The following is a 25,056-nucleotide window of genomic DNA, read 5'->3' as shown; positions in this document are numbered from 1 at the left end:
CCTGCTGTCCCTCCTGCTGGTGTCTTCAGCCCTGGTACCTCCCATTCAAATGAGGGAGACCCTGAAATCTGAAGCCCATGCTCCCCAGCATTTGATGGAAGGCAAGGGAAGCTCTCCTGCACAGGAGAAGCAGCTGCCAGACTCCACAGGCATAAGACCATCTTATGAGAGCCAAGCAGAATCCATGTACCACAAGAATGAAGGCCAGATCCACAGACACCTACAGCCAGATGTCATGCAAGATGGGACACGAGACACAGGCACCTGGACCATCACAGGGACATCAAGGTGTAAGTCATCCAAATCTTTCTTCCCCTCCAAGAGCTCTAGAGCTGCTGTTGGCAGAGTGTCCCTGATGACACCCTTTGCCTTTGTGGGGGAAGGCACAAACAGCACTCACAAAGTGGGGCTGCAGGGCCAGGAACATATGTCAGGCTCCCTGATGCACATTATACTCTGTCACTGGCACATGCCAAGAGTCATGTCAGTCCAGAACCCAGGTGCCAGCCCTATCCCTTACCACAGTGACTAAGAAGCTCTCATGGAGCCCATATGGCTCTTATTTTGGGCTCTCACCCGTGCCATGTTGCAGTGGTAACTCCAGCTGCCTGCTCCACTTGACATATGTGCCAGTGGCTGGCCAAGATTTCTCTGAATCTCTCACTACAAACTGTAGCAACAGATGTGCAAGGCCATGGGGCAGCAGAGTCACCAGCTGTCTGCTTCATGCCACCAAGCTCAGACTCCACCACCATCACCTTGGCATCTTCCTCCTCCTGGCCCCCAAAGCAGTGCCAGTGCTGCAGAGCCATCCTGCCTGGCTCCCAGCCTGCCGTGTACCGTGTGAGAACAGAGAGGGAGAGGGCTGTGAACTCTAATTTTATCTGTTCAGGAGTTGCCAGACACCACATACATAACTGAACCCCTCTAAGCTCACAGACAACTAACAAGTTCTTTTTAACCAGTCTCTTGGGATCCAATTTTCTCTTTAGCCAAAGTGGCTGCTCACATGCCTCCACACAGCTCTCTGCTGACATTAAATGCCCTTCCCTTGCCACACGTGCCACACATGCCACCTGACACTCTGCTGAATGCTCTTCTTTGCTCTCATGTATTAGGCAGTGAGCAACTGACTCCCTGGAAGAAGTCCAACTCTCCAAGCATGGGAACAGCACCTGCCTGGCCCAGCGAGGCTGCAGAAACATGCCCTGCTCAAGGACATGGCATCAGGTGGTCACCAGGAGCTGCAGACTGTGCATCCATCAGATCTTAGTGCTGACCCATTAAATGGGTCAGAATAATGATTTCCAAATGCCAAATGTGATAAAGAGCTGTCTGCAATCTGCTTGTCTCCAGAGCTGAAGTGCAGGCCAAAGCCAAAAATAAAAATGCAGCCTGCAACTGCTCTGAGCTCCAAGTGGAGTCAACAGAGGAACCATGCCAGGTTACTTGATTACAAATGCCACATTTGGGCCATATCTTGAACACTCCATAGACTAAAACAGGGATTTAGATGGTGAGGGAGACCAGATGGTGAGGCAAGCTACCACCTCTCTGGCAGAACTGGCCAGGCTGGCCTGTGGTGCTCAGCTGCACACTCCTTTGGGCTGAAACAGTGACAAAGCCGCCTCAGTTGGCTCCCCTGCTGCATGGAGGGGCTGAGCAGCACAATCAAGAGGCACAGCACTGCTGCCAAATGCAGTCACACAGGCAGTCTCACACCTTAGTGATTAGAGACACGTCCAGGAGCATCCCCACAGCTGCCATCACAGGCAGGTCTCCATCAGTGTCACCATCTCACTGCAGCCATCACGCCATGGCCGCAGCCTGGACACCACCACAAACCCTGGCATGAGCTGCTGGCACAGTCAGAGCTGGGCTGTCAGTCCTGCCGTGGGCTGTCAGTCCTGCCGTGGGCTGTCAGTCCTGCAGTGGGCTGTCAGTCAAGAACTGTGACCACCCCACCGAGGGTTCAATCCCCCAGCAACTCCTCCTGTGCCCCTCTCCTACTCCCCACGCTCCCCAGTACAGGGTCCTACCTGGCAGGGAAGGATCTGTGCGTAGGGCAGCGGCATACAAGAGGAGAGGACAACATATCAACCTGTGCTTGTACACACAGCACACAGATCTCCATCTCAAAGGGCCCTCTGTTTCCACAAGACACAACAGCTGCGAGCTGAGGGCCTGGCTGCCATCTAATAAAACCTGCTGCAGAGGCATTAGCCAGAGAAAAGCTCAACATTGGCTGCAGGGAGGTCACTCATCTCCCCCATAGCACAGTGAGAAAACAAGCACATTTGACTTTCATTTCCATCTTGTTGACTACCAACACCCACCCCCTTCCCTGGGCTGCCAGCTTCAAAGCCCTGAAAAAACACTTTAGCCTATTCATGCACCCCTGGGAGTGGGGGGAGCCAGCTGCCTGCCCACTGCTCTACACAGCACACAGAGAGGGCTGGAAAAGCCTCTCTCATCCCAGGCATGTGAGTGGGGTGAGGAGTTTGAGGCTGAAAACACACACACACAGCGTGAGAGCAACAACGTGAAGAGATCTGTGTAGTGCTCTCATCTGAAGAAGTGAAGGCTTTTCATCTACAGCAGGTGGTCTCCCACTCATCCTGGGAACACTGTAGATCTAAGACATATTTTAAGCTAAAATCATGGTTATACACCCAGCAGGATGTCCTGGCCTTTGGATCTATTACCTCAGTGTTATTAGGTCTTCTCACATTGCTCCATCCCCAGCCACACACAGGATTCCTGCACCTGCAGCACTCAATCCATGAGAGCTGAGCTGGGATGTAACCTTTGCTATCCACTCTTGAAGTCTCATCCCTGCTGAGGATCAGGGAATGAGCATCCTGGTGATTTTTAGTCTGTACTGCTCTGCACTGGCTCCATCCCTCCACGTGCTCACTAGCCAAATGGCTAGTGGTGACTGGGAGCCAGGAACACTCCTGGCCATGTAAGCATGAGGCCTGATGGCAAAGCCAGTGACTTCAGGAGTACCCTGACCATCAGTCTGCTCTGGACCTCTCTCACATAGCACTCAGTACCCACACCAAGGGCTATAAGGTAGGAACAGGTTTCCCAGACTCCTCATTGAGAAGGGATGTGGAGCCCTGCACCTGCTTTGGCAGCTCCTGGACTCCAGTTCTGCAGCAGCAGAGCTCCAAAGTCATGGAGAAGGCAAAGCTCCAGTGTCATTATCAACCTGTCATTACATCCCTGGAATAGTTTGGCACATTGCTTTTTAGAAAGCCATACCACTGAAATATTACCATGGCCACCCTGCCAAGGCTACAGGCAACCTAATACACTCTGCCCCATCCTGATAGCCTCAGCCTCCAAGTATGTTCCTCATCCTCCAAGGCCAACCCTTGGCTCAGTTTTGCAGATGTGGGTCTGTTAACCATTCCACTGAGCTCCCTCCCTCCCTCAGAATTCTTTCCAATTTGTCAAGATCTTTTCTGGCAATAAAGAGTACATTGACTCAGAGCAGGAGTCCAGGGTGTACAGGGAAAAAAACTCATCTGACTTGGGTCCTAAGCACCGTCAGTCCCTGGTATGCACCACATGCGTTACGCTCCATTGACTAATTTGCTTTTCACTTCTACCCTGAAAAATCTTAGCCTCTCCTCCCAGATTTCTTCCTTCCATGGAGGATATTTTTCCTTCAGCAGTAACAGATAAGATTCCATCCTGAATGTCTTCTTAATTCCTGCCCAGATGTTTAGTTTCTGCCTAAATGTGAGCCTTCACACTCTCTTCACTCTTCCACACAGGTGGAAAAAAAATGAGGTGGTGTGGAGAGCAAGGTGCCAATCCCACCAAGCACCAAGAACTCAGGGCAGCATTTCTCAGGATGCTTCTGAAGAAAGGAAGAGAACAAGTAGATTTTATATGGAGACTTTTAGATCTTCATTTCACTTCTTGTATCAAATCAACTTCAATTAATCCCTTGTTTCCTGCTAGCACTGGTGATTTATGTGAAACATTCACAAATAAAGAGAGCAGCTTTGATTTTAGTGAAGTACCAGTTTAAACCAAAAAAGGCAACACACAGTCAGGTATGAGAAACTGCAGCAATCCACAGGCACAAGGGAGCTGAAAGCAAGATAGATGGCAATCCAAATTCAGGCATTAGGAAAACTCTTCCCAGCATTTGATCATGTGGCCTCAGTGCTCTTCTAACAACCTTCTTTTTTATACAACTGCTATATAAATTGTATTGTCATAAATGTCCCAAATGATATATGTATAGTATATGAAATAGGCTATAAACTGGATTTTCTGTACTACCTTACCTACCACATGTACAATGTATTTGCCTTGCACCCTGCTCTCTTGCATGGAGTCTCAGACTGAGCTGACAGTAGCAGCACTCCTCTTTCAGTTTGAAGGAAAAGTGCATTTGAACTGCCTAAAGGCTGCATTAAGCTATAGGAATGGCTCCCAAGGAGGTGCAGAAAAACCAGGTCTAATGTAAAGACCATATTTGGAGTTTTGAAAAGGGGCCTGAAAGCCAGCTATTCTCCTGCTGCTCTGAAGGGTATGCAACCCCCCAGAAAGTAAATACATAAAACATATAAACCAGAAGGGTGCTGACAGCTTTAAAACACTAGAAAATAAAGCAACTGAATCTGGTGCCAGACTAGAGAAGGTATATAATGTAATTTAAAAAGAGGAAGATTTTTTTATATAAGAAAAATGGCATTTACACTCCTCTTGAATAGCTTGAGTTTTTCCTTTAGGCTTCTCATCCAGCTTGCCAAGGACTTTTGACTATGTCAAAGCAGGAAAGGGGCCTAGATCTGGAGCTTATGGAGATCTCATTGTCCTGAGTGACATATTTTCCTTTTCACATATTCTCACCCGGAGTGGCACTGGCTTTCTAGTTTCAATTTTTTAACAATGTCTCAGATATCTACTCAAAGTTGGCTTTGGATCAAGGAATGTAAATGTTTGGCCACCTTGTAAAAATCATCCTGCCAAAGGGAAGCACCTCAGAAAGCTGCAGTTAGGGCTTATCTGCACTGAGAAAATGTGCCATTCAAGGAACAAGCATAGACACTATAGTGTCACAAGGCTGGCACTGGTGTTCTACCCTGGGAATTCAACATTGTCTACTATGGATCTCCTGGGCTGGTCCCATACCAAATGAAGTGGGAAAGCTGCCACAGCCTATGCCACAGGAATGCACTTAAACAGGGGGATGCTTCTCATCAAGGGCTGGCTTTTTTTTTCTCTGATATTTGGATATTAATAAATTGTAACACTCATAAATGTGGGCTGAGTGACAGTCATAAGTGAGCAGAAGAGCAAAGATGCATTCAATAAGTATGTAGGTAGTATAGACCTCCTCCTAGTGCTAGACATATGGTGGACAAACAGTCCTGGACACCCAAGTAAGGCAGTAAGCAAGTTCCCTTTTTTCTCATAAATGTGGAAAGTTCAAAGCTGGCAAGACAGGAGGCTCCAGATCCTGCTTTAACAATTAAGACAAATCTGCCTCTGTTTGGAGCAGCATCTTTAAAAAGCAAGTGACCTTGAAGTGAACTTTTTGTTCTATCTGCTAGTCCTCAATGACAACAAGCTCATCAAGCCGATTTTGCCAAGCCACAGTACTCAATGTCGTGTTTTAAGTGGTGACCCCAGGGCAGACAGCTTTGTATGCATCCTTGGGCTCCACTCCCCTTTGCAAAGGCTCATGCTTGACATTTGACTACCACCAGGACAGGATTTTCAAATGAAAGAGAACAATTTTCAAATGGGGGGAAATACACTTTCTCCATCCAGCAACCTCTGCCACACACCCAAGATCCTCCCATCTGCTTGCTCCCTGCTGTTCTAATCCTTTGCTTCCAGGAGAGAGAACAGAGATTTTGGCAGAGCCTGCCTGCTGGCATGAGGTTCCCAGTGTTCCCAGGCCAGGAGCGCTCGCCACAGCTCCTCAAGGGCTGCATACAGCACTTCCTCTCATCAGGAAGGGAGGAGATGTCTCCTCCAGGGTGCTGCAGAGGAGTCTGAGATCAGAAATCAGTGGGCCAGACGTGTTGCAACTCGGCCTTCTTCCTTTTCCATCCTGAAAACACCAGGCAACTCCCAGCAACTGCCTTGCCTAAACAGAACCCTCTCAGAGGAAGCTCCCTGCCCTCAAGAGCTTAGCTGCACTAAGCTGTCTGCACAGTGTCTCAGCACCTCACACCACAGCTATGCCCTTTTCCCTTGCCTGCATTACTGGGGGAATGCTTTGCAGGTCCCAGACACCTCTGCTTCTCTTCCCAGGGGAAGGATGCCTTGCTTTGCAAGCAGCCATCACCCAGCACATAACTCCCATCCAGGCAGCACAGCTCCCTTGCACAGATGCTGGCTACAGATTTATGCACAACCCTCCTGGCAGAAGGGACCTTCTCAGGTGGCAGCAACAGGACCTCCACACACCCTGCCCAGAGTCAAAGGCATCTGGTCAGCCATCCTGAGGGTAAGGGGCAAGGGAACAAACCCTTTCCACTCCCTGCTAAATAAATATGAATTCTGCTGATACTCCAGCCTTAGGAAAACAAAGCTGTTTCCATTTAGCTCGGCTTCTGGGCTGAGGTGCAACTCCACCCGCACAATCATCCATCAAGGCTTTGCTTCTCCAGGCAGAGATTCAGGCTGAGATCAAGAAGAGGGAGGATTTGCAGCTAGTCCGTGCTGGGAGGGCCTCTGACACCCCCAGGATTTTGCTCTCCAGAGCACTCTCTGTTCCACCCAGCACAGAATGGGGGCCTCTCAGCTTCTGCAGCAGCTAACAAGTCTCCACAGGCTCTCCTGGACACCTGACTCCAGATCTGCACTGAGCCACAGGCTGCTGAGGGACTTGGGAAGTGGTACTCATTGCTTAGCCTGCATTTCCAGGGATGACAGCTGGAGTATCACCAGCTCTGGTGTCAGCAAAGCAGACCCAGAGCTGCCCTTCTCCTAGCCTTGTCCTTCCCTGAGCAAGAGTTGAGCTCAAGTAAGACTGAATACATCTTCTTCTTTAGTCCCAGGAAGAAGAGAGAATGCACACCATAGAGGCAAGCCCAGGATGGAGTGGTTCTTACCCAGTACCTCTCCAAACAGAAACACTGAGGGCTACACGTAACTCTGCAGCACTGATGCCTGTGCTCAGCACAAGATTCAAGCTGAGCTTCCCACCCACATCTTTCCAAGACTGCCAGCACACCCAGAAAAGGATCTATGACAGCTACAGAGGGAATGCCCACAGGTCCATTCCCTAGCCTTCACATCTGACTGGTGAAAATGCCAACCAAGCAGCACAACCAGCTGCATATGACTGGTACAGCCCTGCTGCTCAAGGAGCTGCCACTTCTCACCAAGGGTGAGAAGGTACCTGAGGGTAGAGGACTGACAGTAACATCTGCTGCTGTCCCAGCTGTGCTTCCTGGGCTCTTCTTGCAGGGAAGCCACAGAAGGCTGCTGTGGCTCTGGAGGGCCTGAAGCAGAACCAGAAGCATGTACATACCAGAAGCAGAACCATGAAAACAGGCAGCTGTCTGGTCATGCTCTTCACCAACACTTTATGGGCTCCTACAGACTCCCAGAAATTTCCTACCTCCAGACCAGGTTAGTCCCCACAATGAAGGTGCAAGTCGTGACAAGCAGCAAGTCCTACAAGATGAGGACAAGAAATAATTTTAAAGCAGTGCCATCACTCAGGTAAGTGGGGAATATTTTGGTCCTGGCAGTTCCTAATTAATTCAGCTGGTTGCTCTCTTAACTGTCTCTCTGAAGAATCACTTCAAAACATATTGAAACCAAAAGCAACCCAATTACTTCTTAGAGACCAGGTCTCTGTGGAGGATTCATGGGTTTTGTTACATGTTTATAGGGAATCTAATATAGTACTGTTCTAGTGCATGGCTTCAGAGCTTCTGATAGTTAGATCTGTAGAAACAAGCACAAGTAAAGCCAATATAGATGCAAATAAACAAAAAGAGAATGCAAGTTCACTCATATGAGGATTGATTTCCTGTCTTGGAACAGCAAGACAAGGCTTAGATATCTATAAGCTCCTACTCTTGTGCAACTCCTGCTTGTAAGCAATGCAAATGTACAGGGAGGCTGAGGACTGGGTATTTGTCCTGGAACTCAGAGTCTTCTCACAACACTGACCTAGAATCACCAGTGTCCTCCATCCACTGAACCAGTCAAGAACAACTTCTACCTCTTCCTTATTGACAAATCACACAAGTAATCCAGCTCCTGTGAAATCATGCCAGGCTAACTAGAAAACGTCAGTGTCCATCATCACAACCCACCCTCATCCTGGAGCAGACCATGGACCTGACAAGCCAAGCTGCTCCTCTCACACCTGACAGTGAACTGAACTCCAGTGAATGCAGCTCTGAGTTTGCAGTGCCTAAAAACCAATCCTCATACCTGCAAACATCAACAACCACTACCTAGCTCTTTTAAGACAAACTTACAAACTTCTTGCTTTTGCTGCCACAGCCCAACTGTATGGAGAAAGCTTCACGCAAAAGCACAGAAAGTACTTCAGTGGAAAGAGATGATGTTGTCACTGCAAGTTCAGACAAGTCTGAGTGTGGCTTCCTGAGACAAATAACCAACCTAGAAGAGTGACTTCCCCACCCCTCCTTTCCTTCCCTTCACTGATAGACTTGCAATTCTGTCCAACTGGTCTCCTGATCTTCCAATAAGCCAATTTAGTCCACTGAAGTGGCAGAAAATTATTTTTGATTTTGCTGTGTTCATTTTTCTGCTGGTTTTCTGAACTCAGCCAACTCACTCAGAGACCAGGTGAGGACCAACAAGTGAAGCAATGGGAGGGCATGGCCAAGGCCATGCCTTTGGCTGCAGATGCTCACTCTTACAGGCTCTGCAGCTAGCCCAGAAGTTGGCATGCTGAAAGGGACACTCAAAAACTTTTGGGAAATAACTCTTCTAACAGCAACAAGACATTTAAGTTATGCAGTACCACACCATGTTATAAGTTTCACAGACCACAGAAAAAATCCAAGTGACTTAATTGTAGAGAAGAACACCCAGGGGCTGAAGAGAGGCATTTCAATGCAGAACAGTGGCAGGGTGCAGGCAGCCCTCCACCTGCCTGCAAAGTAGGGCTGGTAAACGCTGCCTGGGCAGCACAGCACTCAGAGGGGTGGTGACAACTCCCTCTTGGAGAGACACACAGTGATCTCAGCGAATCCTTCAGGACACCTCCAGAAGGCAGTCAGTGGTGGACATGTCCCAGTGTCCTACCTGTGGCCATTGCAAAGGACAATAGTCAAATTCTCTTGCTGAAGCATGGGATAAAGGTGACATCCCACGGCCTTCATGGGCAGAGAAGGAGGAACAGCACAGCACAGTCCTTAATGGAGTCCTATTTCCTTGGGATAGTGCCAGAGGAATTAAGGTACATCAGGCAGCTGGGCATTCAGCAATCCCAGCTCAGGGATCACTAGCTGCTATGTCTGACTGACTGGGCAAGAATGCTCTGCCAGTGCCTGCACAGCCCTCCGTCCCCTGTGCGGAGCCTGAGGTCATGTTCCTTACAGGGAAAGCCTTCAACAGGTGCTGTGTCTCCAAGGACACTGCTCTCCCTCCCCTCCAGTCCCTCTGCACAGAGTGGTAGCACAGAGGGGTAGGAGGAGCTCATCACCGCAGGGAAACTCATCAGCAATGCCCAGGATTACAGGCACGTGAGAGGGCTGTATGCTCACTCGGGCAGCAAGCCCCTCTTACAGCAGCAATGACAGGGGCTTGGCCACCTCTCCCTGACAGCCTCCCCTCTGCCTTTCCTGAATTTGGTTTCTATCAGATAGTCTTCCCTTTGGGCACCAAGATATGTCAGCTTCAGTGAACTGCTCGGTGCCAGTAAAATCTTTGCCAGTCATTTGAGCCTCTCCAGAACTGTTAACAGCCAAGGGTCTAAATTGTCTCCAGCCCGAGCATTGCCTCTGCTTCAAAACAGACAGAAAGGCAGTAGCTACTGTAGGGGAATGGGCACGTTGGAAACAACCTGCAGGAAAACAGAAAAGCAAAGGCCAAATTGCCCTCTCCTCAGGCAGCTCAAAGTGATGTTGACAGAGAAAGCCAAAAGTTCACAGAAGATGAAGGAAAAACTGAAGTTACATCCTGGTTAAGCACCTGTAATTTGCTGTAATATCTTCCTGACTGTGACTGAGGGGCTCCTGCTAAAAGCCATGAGAAAATTCTCTGCTTTAGTGGCTACCAAGAAAACGAGTCTTTCTGGCCCAGCAATTGAGTGAACAGCTCCAAGAAACACAGGGCCTTTAGGGGTGATGCAGTCTAACACTTTGCTCCCATGTTCATGGACTCTTACAGAGAAGTGGAGATGGTCTAAAAAAACCCTAACAAGTAATATGTGTGGGTTATTGTAGCTGGCACTACTCTAAATGCTCCATCCCCAAAAAGCTGCTGACACAGTGCTTATTAGGGAAAGACACCTCTCCCATCTTTACTGCTTCATTCAGTAAAAACAGCTACAGCCCCATCAGGATGTCACAAAACACAAAGTTTTGTGAAGGAGTGGTAGCTCAGGTACAGGAGCATCTCAGCACTGATCTGAGGCAGGTGTGCTGAAGCACTAAGTTCTTCCAAGAAGATCAGATGATGCCACAGTTGTAATCCTGAGCTTAACACACTCCTCACAGTCCCCCCTGCATGGACCTCTGAGCTCCAGCAGCTCCACCTTTGCTTCTGTACCCAATATGCAGACATCCACCTGAGAACCAAAATGACCCAAACCAAAACATAATTTCTCAGAAATATAGAGCAAATATCTCAATAATTGCTAGAGTCTGCCAGGAGACATCTGTGAGTGTCATTGTTTTGCTAATACCAGCACTTACAAGCACATATTAGATGTTCTCTTCTGTGGGTACTACCTGGATATATTGCTCTAAACATATTCTCTTGGGAAAGAGATTTACCCACCACTCTTCTGTCCACCCTGCTGCTATCATGAAGGCTTTCACCACGAGGACAAGGGCAAATTGATGACCTTCACAGTTCTCCTTCCTCATGGGATCATCAGCCCATCTCATTCCTGTGTAGCCAGGGAACTGTGACAAAGTGCTGGAAAGAGTCCCTTGGAGGGACAGCAGGACCTGACCCCTTATGTCAGCTACCACAGGCTACGGAGGAGTTTTCATCAAGAGCCAAGTTGCCTGGTCTCACGAAGCAGAGACTGTGGCCCAGCTGACCAAGGTGCTATTTGCCTGAGGGATCCGTGGAGCATCATGCCAGGACTCAGGTTTGACTTACACAGCTGGGACGTGCCGCGGGATGGGCGCCTGAGCCCCTTGCGGGGAGGCATCCCGCCCTAACGTGCTGGTCCTCCTCCGGAGGGAGCTTGTGGGGGGCTGGAAGGCAGCAGCGGCACCAGGCGGGTGGTACTCCTGCTCTGGAACAACTTCTTCACACCGGGAGCCCTGGAAGCCTGAGCGGCAGGTACAGACCTGGGGGCGGCTGCAGGAGCCCTTGTTCTGGCACGGCGGGTCGCAGACAGCTGAGGAGACACAGAAAGGCAGTTAGTGAACACGGGACTTTAGCCCCATGGTGGTGACACCCAGCTGGGGCAGCGCAACTGGGACAGTGCCGTCTCATCTTTAGAGGCAGGTGACATTCACAGTCTTGGTGTTACAACTGCCCTGGGCCCCTAACACAAGGTCACCTCTATTCTCCACACTGGTCTCTGCAGAGCCCTTCTCCAGCAAGGCTCATTTCAGAAAGTTCAGAAATGAACAGCATGGCCTGCAGAGAGCACATGGCTGCCAGCACGGCCCAGAGTGCTCTGGACAGGAATAGGTCCTAATTCGCAAAGCGAGGAATTGCATGTTACCTTTAGTCTGTTTTGGGGTCCCCTGGCCTGTCCCCTTCATTGCTTTCCAGCTTTCCTTCCACAGCTGATTTTGGAGTCGCTCAAATTCCTCCACTGCTACGGGGACTTACAGTTCATTAACTTTATGCCTAAATCAACCTCTGAGCCTGTGTGTTCCTAATTACAGCACATCAGCTTCAGTTTGCGCCCCGGGAGGAAAGTGCTATTAATTATACACAGGACCCTAACACTTCCCAAGTCAACAGATGCCAAATTGGGTTTATGACCCAGGCAGTGGCAGCCAGGAATCCACAGATTGCTCCAGTAGGACTGGGCGCATTGTTCTGAGCGAGGGTAATTGAAAAGGCACTGGAAAACAGTGTTGTCCTTCAAAGAAAGAAGGTGCCAGCTGGTCAAAGGGTAATGAAACCTTGTCGGACAACACAAGGTGGACACTAACCTCCAGCCACATGGAAGCCCTGTGAATAGGTTTCAACCCATGAAATCACCGCTTCTGCTAAAACCCCCTCTCCCAGGACTGCCCCAGGGACACTGCAGGGGCATCTCACCACCTTTACACGCAGCTACAGGGCTTTCAAGAGCATGTCTCTCCCCTTCAGGCTGTGCTCTCCACTCCTGTGAGATACAAGCATGCCTGCGAGAAACACTGCTTGTGGACAGCAAACATACAGACAGCTCGTTCCTCGTGTGCCATCCGTACAGCATCCTGCTGTCGTCAAGTGACAGAAGCCCTTATGCAAACACTTGAATTCCTTTCACAGCAGCATAGCCCCCACAACCCTGCCCTCATCCCAAAACTAGCCTGCCATCAGCTTTTCCTAACTAGATCAAGGATATGCTCACTGGAATGCTTCGTGTGACATTTATTACCATGTTAACACTCAGGAAGAGAGGGAGATCTCAAGGAAAAGGAGACCCCAAGTCACGTGAGGCTGTATAGGTTAAAGCCAGAGGTTTTGATGAAATCTCCCAGTAAAATAAATCAGCCAACACTGCAGTCCCTGGAACAGGGACAAGGTCCTAGTCAGGCAGGAATTAAGTGTCTCTGGGAAATCTGGCACTCCAGAAGTTGATGTAATTTATAATACAAAACTCAGCTGTGATTTAAATAGGCTGCCAGTCCCTACTGTTATCTCCCAATAAATGCCTGTTTTTTAACAAAAAAACAGGAAGCCTGCCATTGAAAACAACCACTTCACATGCTGAAATACTGCAGAGCCATGATGCTGGGACCTGGAACCACAGCAGTTCTCACAACCTCTCCCACAAACAGAGTCACCTTAGACTGTACCCTTCAGCAGGAAAGTGGTGATAAGTGACCAGGCGCTCTAAAAAGCCCTCAGGCAGTTCACATAGAGAAGAGGAAGAAGGGAATGGGATTAGTCTGTTGGTCTCTTCAAGCAGGATGAATGGGGAGCTGCCCTAGCTGAAATATTTCAGCTCTAGGATTAATCCCCTTCCTAGTTGCCTTTACAGACTCGGGGAGAACTTGAAAGAGCTTTAAAACTTGCTGGTTTTCACTCAGTTCACCTATGCAATATAAGGAGAGCAGATCAGTCAGTGGCAGCACTGCCAGTGACAAGTATGTGAAATCACTAGTCAGGTCCCCCAAACCATAACATTAGCTGAAGAAACAAGATGATTAAATATATATATATATATATATATATATATATATATATATATTTGAAATCTTTCTCTTTGCTTTCTGTTTTCTGACCTCAGGGGTTACTTTGAGGTGTTGCTCCCCAGCTGGGGGTACTATAAACAGTTTCTGTTAAGATGACAGGCACTCATTTCTTCTCACTGGAGTCTCATGTAATCACCTCTTCCAGGAGCTGGGGAATAGGGGAAACAAAAATAGTCATCTCAAAAGTCTTAATAAAAGAATAAGACTTGGAGCACTGCTGAAGTATCACTAACAGAAAAAGTAGTTTGTTCACGAAAATCTAGCAGTGCCCTTACAGATCAAGTCTAGTCTTTCGTGCATAAGGTAAGTCCTCCCAGCAAGATCACACAGCAGGGATGACTGTGGCATGACTCTGACCACTCAGCCTGCCAGAGGGGAATGCCACCAATTTCAGCCTTGTTTTCCTTTGCAGGCACACCTGGCCCAGGGTTGAGCAATGACATGCAAGGTAACATTCGATTACTGAGTCCCTGAAGCTCTGCTCATGCTCCTCATCTAGGAGAGTGGTGTAGATCTTCACTGTAAGCAGCTCCTGTGCAGTTCCACTTAAAATGCAGGGGAACCTGTCCATCAGCTAGGGCCTCCATTGGAAAACTGAGGTGCTGAAGGACTTGCACGCTGGGGTTATTCAGTCCACTTTCTCATGGAGAAGTTATGTACATAAACTCAGTCTAACTTATAGCTCTGACTGTGGGAGCACACCCAGAAGGGATGGACAGTTTACCACAAGTGAGATCTGTGCAGAGGGACAGGGAGGTAGATCAACAGCAATGCAGGAATAACAGAGAGGAAACAGAACTTCAGTGAAGAACAGCCAGGGTTCAAAAAACCCTATAGCCACCGTTCAGAAGAAAGACAAATGAAGAGGCATGTGAATGTCATTTTGCAGATGTGGAAAAGCCCCAGGGATGTTAATGGGACTGTCTGAAGTCATGCTGTGAGGCCACAGCAGAGCCAGAGACTCAGCCTGGAATCCCTGCACCTTTATTCACCATCTTAACTGCAAGACCATCTGTAAAAGATTGGAAAGTGCATTAGTTTATTTAGTCCTTCCTGACACACTGATTAAAAATGTTTCTTTTAAACTTTAAAATATTCATGTCAGGAAAAAAGCTCACACTGCATTTCCAGCCCAGCCCAGGGTACTATCTCTGGAAGCAGCAAAGAACCATCATGAATAATGCTGATGAAAGTGGAGGCTGATAAACTAGCATGGGGAGGCTGAGCACGATGAGCAAATAGGCAGCAGCTAAATCTCTGACAAGTGCATGCTGCAGCCACTGCAGCCCCGACAATGTGGGCAGTGCAAGGGGGCATCTGGCTACTTGTGTATACAGGTTTCTTCTCCACCAAACTAAGAACATAATGGCCAGAGTCTCACTCCAGAGCAAAGTTAAACAGGCAGGAGGTTGAACCCTTCAGGCCTACATTCAGATGCAGCTCACTATCCCTAAAGGCCCCTTCTGCAAGAAGACCTCTGGAGCCTCACAGCACGCAGCCCCCGTATGCAGCTCAGTGGGAACACCTGGCAGCGTGTGGGCAGAGGTCAAGCCTGCTGCAAATAGGCAAGGTCTTCTTCCTAAACTCCCTTAGCTCGTTTCCACCTTCCCAGGAGATGCTGTTGCTCCAGGGAAAGATATTTCTCTTTTTATCTTCCCAATCACAGACTGTCTGAAAATTTCACAAGTCCTCACTGCAACTTTGGTCCTCAAATCTGAAACATACAAAGAGACACTTCCCTAAGGCTGGAGTTAAGTCATATGCAGGGATATTGAAAGAATAAAGTGCCCAAAAAAGCACGGGTGAAGGAAGGAACCACCTCCCTTGGTAGGTGAGAGGAAGCAGATTACAACTACAATTTGACATATCCTCTCTCCTGTACCCAGGCTCAAATCCTTGAAAACCAAGTATCTGTCCAATACCTGATTACTAATTCTTACATGTTTCATCACTCTTAAGAGGTTCTCTCTGGCTGCATTTCTACCCCACCGACTTCCTTGATAGCCACATATCAAAGACCATGGGAACAGACATTAAACAGCATTACAGTGCAGAAACTTAATGGGGATGGGCTGTCCAGCTTGCCTTGGCAGCTTTAAAAACAGCTGTATGTTTCCAGCAGCTTGAATTCCAGCAGAAAAGCTCAGGGAAGGAGGTAGCTGGGAATTAAAATATGTTTACACATCACCAGTCTCCACCGAAGTCCTGGCTGAGCTTTACCATCCCCGGTCAGGGGGACACTGTCAGGGCTGATCATGTTGACAATGTCCTTTTAATGAATCCTTGGGAACAAGGGCTCAGCACCTGAGCACTCACCAGGCAGCCTGCGTGGCTGCAAGCCCAGATCTACTGCTCCTACCAAAATCCCTAATGAGAGAAAGATGCTGCCATGGCTGGCCCGCGCTGTGTTTACAGACACTGTCTGGCAGCACAGCACGCTCTCTACCGTTTGGCTTCTGCCGGCATGGGGGAGAGGGAGAAGGGAGGTGAGTCAGCCCTTGGCCCCCTGCTCCCAAACAGCGATTGCTAATGCAATCACCCCAGCACGGCCAAAGCGCCGTGAGATCCCGCGGCAAACAAAGCTGAGCCTCCTTCCCTTTCCCTGCTGAACATCTGGGCAGCTGCTGCCTCTCCAGTAAGGGCAGCTGCTCTCGCCCGTTCCGGGCTGGGCGCTCCCCCCGGCCGGTGCTCCTGCCCCGCGGCTGACCGGGAGCCACAGGCAGCCCCGCAGCTCCCCGGGACCAGGCAGGTGCACGGGGCCAGCACTCCCGGGCAAAGGCCACGGATGAGCTGCGTGGTGCAGCCCAGTTGTTCAGGGATCACAGCAGAGGTTGGTCAGAGCTGAGGAGCTATGGAGGATGGAGGTGACAGTTCCCTTGTCTCTGGTGTGCATTGCACTGGTGCCTACCCAAGCATCCTCTGTGGGTAGGCAGGAGGGTCCTGGCCAGGCAGCTTTCACTGCAGGAGCACCCTGTGCCTCACTGCCATTTTAGGCACCCCAGGCTCCAGCCCCACCCATCCCAGCCCTTGTGCCAAATCCATTAATTGCTTTTGTTAATAGCACTCAGATAATTTGCAGCCCCGATTCCCACTCAGCATCAGCAATGCTCACCCACATGAGCACAGCCCCAGTCTGCCGGTTCCCAGCTGCTGGCACTCTCACAGACCGGTCTTTGCTCCAAGCAGGACAGGTGAGAGCCCTTGGCTCAAAACTCACACACAAATTTGCCACTACAACGCCCTGCCCCAACAAGATCCTGCCATGGATGGACGCTAATAACAATAATGAAGTAAAACCATAATTCCTCTGCTCAAACTTTGCTGGCAGACAGGAAGAGCTGACCTATAGCCTGGCAGTCCCACAGCAAGGCTTTGGCACTGCCTCCACAGACCCACGATTTATCTCCTGCCCTGGCACAGCGCATGGGGGGCGTGTGGGGTCACAGAGGTATCCAAGCACTTTTTAGAGGTGCATCCTGAGACTTGCCCTGGCTGAGACTGTCATACTCACGTTTGATGCAGCGGTTTGTGCCTGGAGCTGTGGTCCATCCTGGGCAACACTGTCTGCCACAGACATTTGGCCTAAGCAGAGAGACAAAGCAGTGTGGTTAGGAAAGGGGGAAGCTGAGGTCTTGCTGCAGCCATCACCTCTGAGTCACCCACAAAATTATTTCCTGCAGCATCTGATATTTCCTTCCAGATGGACCAGCAGCTGAGATCAAAACCAATGGGACAAGGGCTGAGTTGTTTAAGTGTTTGGAAAAGAAACCCCCAAGGACTCTGAATGCTGCAGTGTGAGCGATCCCTGAGAGAGGAGCTCCCTTTTGAACTGGCATTATGCTGGACTCCTGGCACAGCACTCAGAGGAACCATTTTCCTCCTGAGAGCAATTGGAGGCCAGCAGCCAAAGATCATTAAAGATCTCATGGTTCTTGATGGTATTGGGGTGTAAATTGGGCCCAGTTTCAACTTTGGTCATAGTATCTTGCCCCTGACAGTGTCCTGAGCTGTTCCAGCCGAGGACAGCCCTTCATTCTCCACCTAACTGCTGCTGCCTGCTGCTGTTCATTGCCCAGCCGTGCCCTGGCAGGGATGGCATGTCAGAAGCCACATTCTGGGATTCTCCCCAGCTTGCTCTCCCTTTGCAAGCACCCCAGTACTGCATTTGGGATCTGCCTCTAGTGCAGTGACCCAGGGCACTGAGGACTCTCTGGTGCTATGAAATTTGTGTCTACCTGATGTCCACAGAGCTACACTAATTCCAAGATGCTGAAATCATTTCCATGAGTGTTGAATGCAAGATTTAGCTACAGTTACTTTTTGACTGCCCTTACATAAATTACATCCTCCCCACCTCTCCTTTCTTATGTGTTTTCAGGTAGGGATGACTGTCAACATACAGCTATCACAGAGAGTGCTGGGCCTCTAAGAGGTGCTCTGCAATGCCCAAGCAGGCAGCTAATGCTGCTTCCTCTGGTCACGTCATGTTTAAGTGTCTATAATGAGAAGGAATAACAAATTCCAGGGTGCTCTCTGAGAGTATTAATCATCATGGAGGGAAGATTTTAGAAATAGGTAACCTTTGCATGTCGAGGTAGATGAGAAAGAACAGTTGTCAAAAGATAGAAACTTAGAAATAGCCAGAAAGCTCTGGAAATCCTCTGGAAAAGAAGTGGAAAGTATGGTTTATTTCTAATGCTGGACAAGGCAGTCAGAGCCGCTGACAGAATTTACAGGAACCACAGAAACATGCACGTTTGTCTTCTGGGTTGACTTTAACATGAACACAGCAGGGTCAGAGGAAGATCCTGTTCTAAACTGGCATCCTCCTGACTCCTGCACCCACATGGCCTGAGATGAGACTCCAGAAGTGCAAGGGCTCAAGCTGTGGGGCTCACGTTTTAGGAGAGCCAAGGACAGGGGGTGGCAGGTATGCCAAGGATTGTTCTGGTGTTCCCAAATGAAGCTGCCTGCAGAGGTACAATTGCTCCATGTGGGAAAGGGAAGTAGTCTGAGAAAACACATCATTTAAAAGTGTTACCTAATCCTTCAGGATCAATGTTTCATTCATCTGGGTAGATTTTTATAGGGAGAAAGCACTTAAATTCCCTTGGCGTGACTTCCTGCAAGCAGAACAAGCCAAAGTCATGGTAGCACCCACTCATATCTGCTCTGGCTGGGCCAAACCGCCAGCTTCCAGCATATTGTCGGTCGACTCAAAGAGATGTATGAGTCTCTTCTTTAAGACATCCTCAGAAAGCATCCATCTAAAAAAAACCCTTCCTTTACTTACTGCATAAGAGCTCACAAGGCATTAAACACTTTCAAGGTGTCCAGATCAGTAAAAAGAGAAAACTATTGAGCTGGAGCAGCTTAATTGGATAATTAAGGTCCTGAGAGGGATTCTGCTCCAAGCAGCAACATAAGCAGCTTTGCTTAGACTGTCACAGCCCCCATTATTCCTTTGGCACAGGTGAAACACGCCTCAGTGTGTTTCAGTCTCTTCAGTGAGCAAAGCCCTTTCCCTTTCCCACCTCAACTTATCCAGAAAATCATGTTTCTTGTGGGCAAAATAGCTACCTTCTCCAGAGAAGCTGTTTTGGCCTTGAATCATACTATTAGTTCTTTGCGGGATTAATGTTTAAATTCTACCTACATCTCTCACAGGCATGCTGGAAGGAGAATATTGCTAGCTGCTCTCAATGCCAACACCAAGCCAGCAGTCATAGGAAAAAAGATCCGAGGCTAAAATAGACAGGGGCCTAAGCCTGAGCAGACAAGGCCACTCTGAAGTCATGAAACCCCTGTTAGGTTCAGCACAAATCTCTCCTTAATAGAGCCACTCTGTGTCACTGCCAACCCCAGACATGAGTGGCCAGACCCAGGGGAAGGGGTTGGTGCTGATTCCAGCACCTACCAGGGCAATGCTCCTGGAGGGAGGACAACCTGGCAGGGGTGCTCTCAGGGGCAGGGCCTGGATAGGAATGTTCCTTTCTATCATAAGGTCCTGGATGAGAGAATGGGAAGAGATGAAAGCAGGGAGGATCTCCTAGACTGGAAATGAGCAGCAGGAAGGAACAACACGTAGGTAGTGCTGGAGGGTAGAGAAGATCCACAACTATTTCCTGATGAAAGCCCAGTGAGCAGGACCTCACAGAGCACGAGGCACAGGTAAGCAAGAGTATCAGCTGCAGGAAAATAGCTATGGGAGCTTTGCTGCATGGGACCCATTCCTGAGCACTTCTGGTTCTACTTTAAGTATTTTGTTGTCATTTGCCTCATTTGAACGCCATGGGGTTTGTACTGCCTTGCAAAGAATTCAGAATGAATCCCATGAAATTTAAGGAGCATGGCATGTTTACAACATTGTGGGATAGTGCTTGAGAGAGAGTGATGGCTTCCACATCCATTTGTCCTGCTGCACATGACACCACAAACACTTTAGGCAAAGATGTGGCTCAAGCAGGAAGCCCCTCTGGGGCAAGTCCAGCCCTTGGCCTCTCCATCCAGTGCTGCTTCTGAAGAACAAACAAGTGGCAGGGTCCCTCCAGGTCTGGTGTCACCACAATGGGGGTGTCTCCTGAGGAGCTACCTGCAGACACTGAGCAGCCTCTGATCACCCCTCATCGCACAGGGAGCAAGGACTTCCAAGGCATGAGGCAGAACTGCCTGGCAAGAGAAGCTGCTGGGTGCTGTGAGTGACACACCGAGCCCCTGGCAGACTAACAGTGGCATAAGCCAGAGCCACGACCGGAACTTTGAAGCGTTCAGCAGCTGCCTGAGCAGGTTTTCTCCTGCTTACCCACTCCTTGGAACAGGAAGCACAGCAGAAAGGAAATGGGAGCATGACTCACACCCTCATCCAGCACAGCTTGGGCTGCAGGGGGGACCAGAGGATGAATGGGCATGTGGAGGGGTCAGCAGCTCTCCCAGATGGAAAGAAACTCAACAGTCAAAGCAGAAGGGAGGACATGTCCTCACATGGGTCTTGCAAACTGGAGTTCCATTGAACCTCATACTAGGTCACATTCCACGGGATGCCCTCATCCCAGCCCTAATACTGATGCCAAAACAAGCCTTCAGCAAACGATCAGTCTTTCCTATCTCTGTCTCCTTACCAGTGGAAGATGTTAATAATGTATTTGCCTTCCTAAGGGTCAGGTCAACTAGCACATATCCTGTGAAATGAAACATTGCTGAGAACATTCAAAAGCACTGAACCTGTTTGCTTTTAACACTGTGCTGCTACAGGGCTCATGGGCCACTTAGCACCTTCCAAAATAGTTCCCAGCCCAGCTCAGACCAAAGCAGACAGAGACCATTTCCAGTAGCCAGTTCCCCCTTTTTGAAGAGAAAGGGCATTGAATAGCTCAGACAGCTAAATAGCCGCAGTAGCAGAGAAAACCCTAAGGCACAACTCAGTACTTTTCTGGGAAAATGCAGAGTGGGTACTGGATCCACATCTCAGCCTCTGCCTCAAGTACCAGGTACACCCTGAGGTCTCCAAAGAGCACAGGCAGCACCAAGCAACTGCAAACCAAGCTTCTTCTTCATTCTGTGGCTAGCATGCACCATCCATGCCCGGATATAATCCCTGGCATGTTGAGCTTGGTGTGCAGGAGCTCCCAGGCACTATTCACTGACCTGCTCCTTTTCTGGGATAGACAGCTCCTTGAAACTCCCCACAGAGCTGAAGCCAGTGCCATGAAGCCTCCCTGCATCCTGAAGAACCATTCATAGCCCTGACTGATGCACTGGCACAACCTTGGACTTGAGCAAAGGAGCTGCTGCAAGCCACTCCCTCATCCCCTCCTTTGCTGCTGCAGCCAGAGGCCACCAACAGGATGGGACTCAGGCACACCGACGTGCCCAGGACGAGAACAGCCTGCAAGATCTTGTAGCGTTGTCTTAAACAAAACCAAGCAACCATAAGAGGCACCAGGGGGAAGGAAAACCAGAAAGCAGTAGTAAGATCATGGCTTTCACAGCAATGATCACATACTGTTTCTGAAGCATTCAGTAGAACCCTCTTTTTTCAACACTTATTTTAATAGCAATCTATGCATCATCTTTCAGCATCACACAGAACTCTGTGCTGCCAGATATGCTGACTCCATTCAGACCATGTACAGCATCCTCACAGGATGCCAGAGGGACCATTAGATCATCAGGTCTGCCTTTCTACTGAAGGAAAGTGAACTTCATCCAAATGCATATGAAATATTTGCAGTCAGAACCAGTGAAGAGCATTAGCAAAAGGCTGTTGGCATCATTGAGTCACTGAAAACCCTCTGCCAAGTCCACACCAGCATTTAACTGCCTCCACTCCTGAGCAATCCTATAAACACATTGCAGCGAGAACCTATATGCCACAAAGCCTGGGCAAAGCAGGATTATACAGCCTCAGATGGTGTCTACAACAGCAATAAAACGTGAACTGGGGTGTAGAATGCCCAAGAAAGAAAGAATAAGTCTGGGAGTCTCTGCCTGCTACCTGGGAAGCTTCTCATGCCCCTTGAAAGTGTCCAGGCAGGTACCAGAAGTAGAGGCTTCCCCAGATTACTCTCCCATTATCCACCTTCCTCACCACTGTAACCCACCCTCCCAGCCATGGGGCAGAAGAACAAGAGGGGACACATCCCAGGGGACACTGGTGTGGAGGGAGATGCCCACCCACAGTGTCCTCACAGCAGGACTGGCCACCCCAAATTAGGGATGCATCCAGCACACAAGTACAGTCATAGTTGTCATGTGTTGCTCCTACCCTACCCCACAACACTCAAGAGGAAGATCCTTCTAGTCAGGGGAGCTGGAGAAACAGGGGTGTTAAGCTGAGCAGAGCAAAGCAGTGATGCTTTCAGGGCTGGATTGTTTTCTTCATTCAGTGCCAAAGTCAGTCATTTTCTGTGATGTTTGTGGGGATATCAAAAGTCACTTCACAGTGAGTCTTCTGGGGAAGATACTAAAACTCAGCTCTTGCAAGTCTTGAAGCTGGACGCATTCATGAAGTTGTTTGTACAAGTCAAACCTGCAAAAAGGTCAGACATGAGCAGGATGGCATCCAAAGAGTCCCCAGGAAAGAAACTCAATCTTGGGTGTGCAGCGATCAGACAAGGTGAGAAAACAATTATCTAGAAAAACACAGAGTGCCAATAAATGGGTTTTTGCAACCACAGAACTCCACAGGGCCCCTGAGGGTACCAGCAGAGAGCTCTCACTGGGGAATCTGGAAAGAAAACACATGCAGGAGCTGCGATTTTTAGCCAAAATAATTGTATAAATAAATAGTACCAGGATTTAGTGTGCCTGCAAAGTTACCTGAGTAAGGGAAAATGAAGGTTGTCATACCAGAGACTAGCAGGAGTTCAGTGTAAATAGCAGAACAGAAAATATCCCACCTGGCAAAAAAATGAAACATCGCAAACTGAAGTTTTTTAGGGGCCCTGAGTTTCCTGGATGAAAATGTGTCTGGTGCAGCAAAGGGTGGAAGAAGATGGATGAGGTGGAAGGACAGAGGCTCCCAGAATGGCTGGAGGCAGCAGCAGCTATCTTTCCATGAGGAGCAGCACCACGTGGTTACTCATGGACAGTTATTTCAGCTAGGCTTTCTCTTAAGCTCCGAAGACAGTAAGTTACAGAGACGCTTCAAAAGTGATGCTTTGGACTCCAGAACAGACAGAAAGCCATTACAGACACTCTGCAGAATTGACGTTTTTGGGGACTGCAGAAAGCTCTGTATCCCCAGCCTTGATCTTCCAGTGCAGAGCAGAGGCAGAAAGTGCAGCAGAGCCTGCGTGAGAAACACAGCACTAGGACACAGCTCATCCTTACTTTGAGCTTGGAGGCAGTGGCACTCTCAGATGTAGATAATAAGAGGTAAACTGTGTAAGTGCTGGACCAACCACCCCTGTTTACACCCTGGATTAAGGGATGAAAGCTACTTGAAAAAAGGTTCAGCGCTCTTCCGAGCACAGTGTGAACCTTGGAGCTGCCCTCATGCTCCTGACAGCAGCACAGGCCAGCTGTTGTCACCAGAGGCAGCTGCAGTCTGAAAACAAACATGCTAGGTGTCAGATGACTCAAATTCAACCAAACTGCTACATGATCCCAAAGCAACACTGACAACATTCCAACTGCAGAAAGGGTAAAATCTTTCTGAGCCCAAAAATGTCCAAATCTGACTGAGCAGGACTGAATCTTCCCAAGACTCCCTCTCTGGGTGGCTGACAAGCCAAGATAATAAGGTGGGTAAGCTCAGAACCTATATGCCTAGCTGCTGGTGATACTTTATGTATCAAACATAATAGAAGTAGAGTGAACTTGGTGCTTCTGTGGATCCGTTGAAGGAAAGTACACAGAGTGGCACAAAACATATTTCTGTCTCTAAACTTTAGAAGGAGATGAGTAGGGGAGAGAGAAAACCCAGAGACAGACCTTTTGTGTTCTAGTGAAGCTCCACACCAGATGTTAGAAGATATTTCTGCCCGTGTCAGAGGGCTGCAAACCCAGAGCCTGCCCCCACAATCCCCCTAGCAAAGCTCACATGAGAGCCGACACACACAGTGCCACATGGGTTGGTCAAACTCTTGTGCCATGGTTTTGGCAGCCCTGCCCAAGTGGCAAAGGAGCTAATGTCGAAGGGCATCGGCCACGGGGGAGCAGCGAGGGAGCTGCCGAGGAAGGGGCCCTGAAGAGTCCATCAGCCCTGCACAGACGGCCCGCTCGCAGGCTCCCCTCACGATCGAGCAGCTGGCCCCGCCATACGATATCCCCTCCACCTCCACAGGGCTGTAGCCAGAGACTGGAGCTGGAAGCGGCCCTGCCAGGCAAGTCATAGGAAGCCTCCTTCGGCTGAGCCAACTCAAGCCATGGGAAGCTGCGGCGTGGAGCGCTTACAAGGGGCCCATTATGGGAGGCAGGAGCCAAGAGGCCAGGTACCTGCAGCAAGAGCGGCAGCAGACTGACTCCGTCCCGGAGAACCGAGCAAGCCCCTCCAGCTTCCCCACCACCTAAATCATACAACATTCCCCTCGGGAGTCCCCCCCCAGCTGTCCCAGGGCAGCTCCGGAGGGCAGCTGGACACTGCCCGCCGCCGCGCAGCTGTCTGCCAGCCGAGGCCCCGCTCTGCCACAAGGGCGCTACATCCGAACGCGCCTGAAGCGCGCACCCCCACGGCTGGCAGACGGCGGCCTGGCGGCCCACGCACACTCGGGAAACACGCCACGCCTGCGTGCACACCGACACACACGCACCCGCAAGTGCGGGACAGACGCGCCGCAGGACAGCGAGCATCCAGTGGGCTCCCACTCTGCCGCTCCGGACCCGATCGCGGGGGAGCACTGCCCCGCCGTCCCGCGGGGGACGTGGCAGCGCCGGGAGCGCTCGTGGGATGGAAAAGGGGATGCAGCACGGGGCTCGGGATGGGACCCTGACCCTCCGTCCGGGACTCCCCAGCGCCGGAACCACCGGGGCTCACGCCACGCACCCC

General features: G+C 49.7%; 1 protein-coding gene across 3 annotated transcripts in view; it reads right to left on the bottom strand.

Moving 5' to 3' along the window:
- LTBP2 (latent transforming growth factor beta binding protein 2) overlaps nucleotides 1-25,056 on the bottom strand; it is a 71,756-nt gene that overhangs the window by 45,926 nt on the left and 774 nt on the right. For all 3 annotated transcript variants that reach the window (XM_084208392.1, XM_084208393.1, XM_084208394.1), the window contains exons 2-3: nucleotides 17,080-17,150; nucleotides 11,302-11,545 (exon numbers count right to left, since the gene is read on the bottom strand). In XM_084208392.1, the coding sequence (XP_084064518.1) occupies nucleotides 11,302-11,545; nucleotides 17,080-17,150 (315 nt within the window). The remainder of the gene's footprint in view (nucleotides 1-11,301; nucleotides 11,546-17,079; nucleotides 17,151-25,056) is intronic.

This window comes from Fringilla coelebs (genome assembly GCF_963513975.1).
Source record: "Fringilla coelebs genome assembly, chromosome: 6".
In the NCBI taxonomy this organism is placed as follows: Eukaryota; Metazoa; Chordata; class Aves; order Passeriformes; family Fringillidae; genus Fringilla; species Fringilla coelebs.
This window is presented reverse-complemented; position numbering and strand designations above follow the sequence as displayed.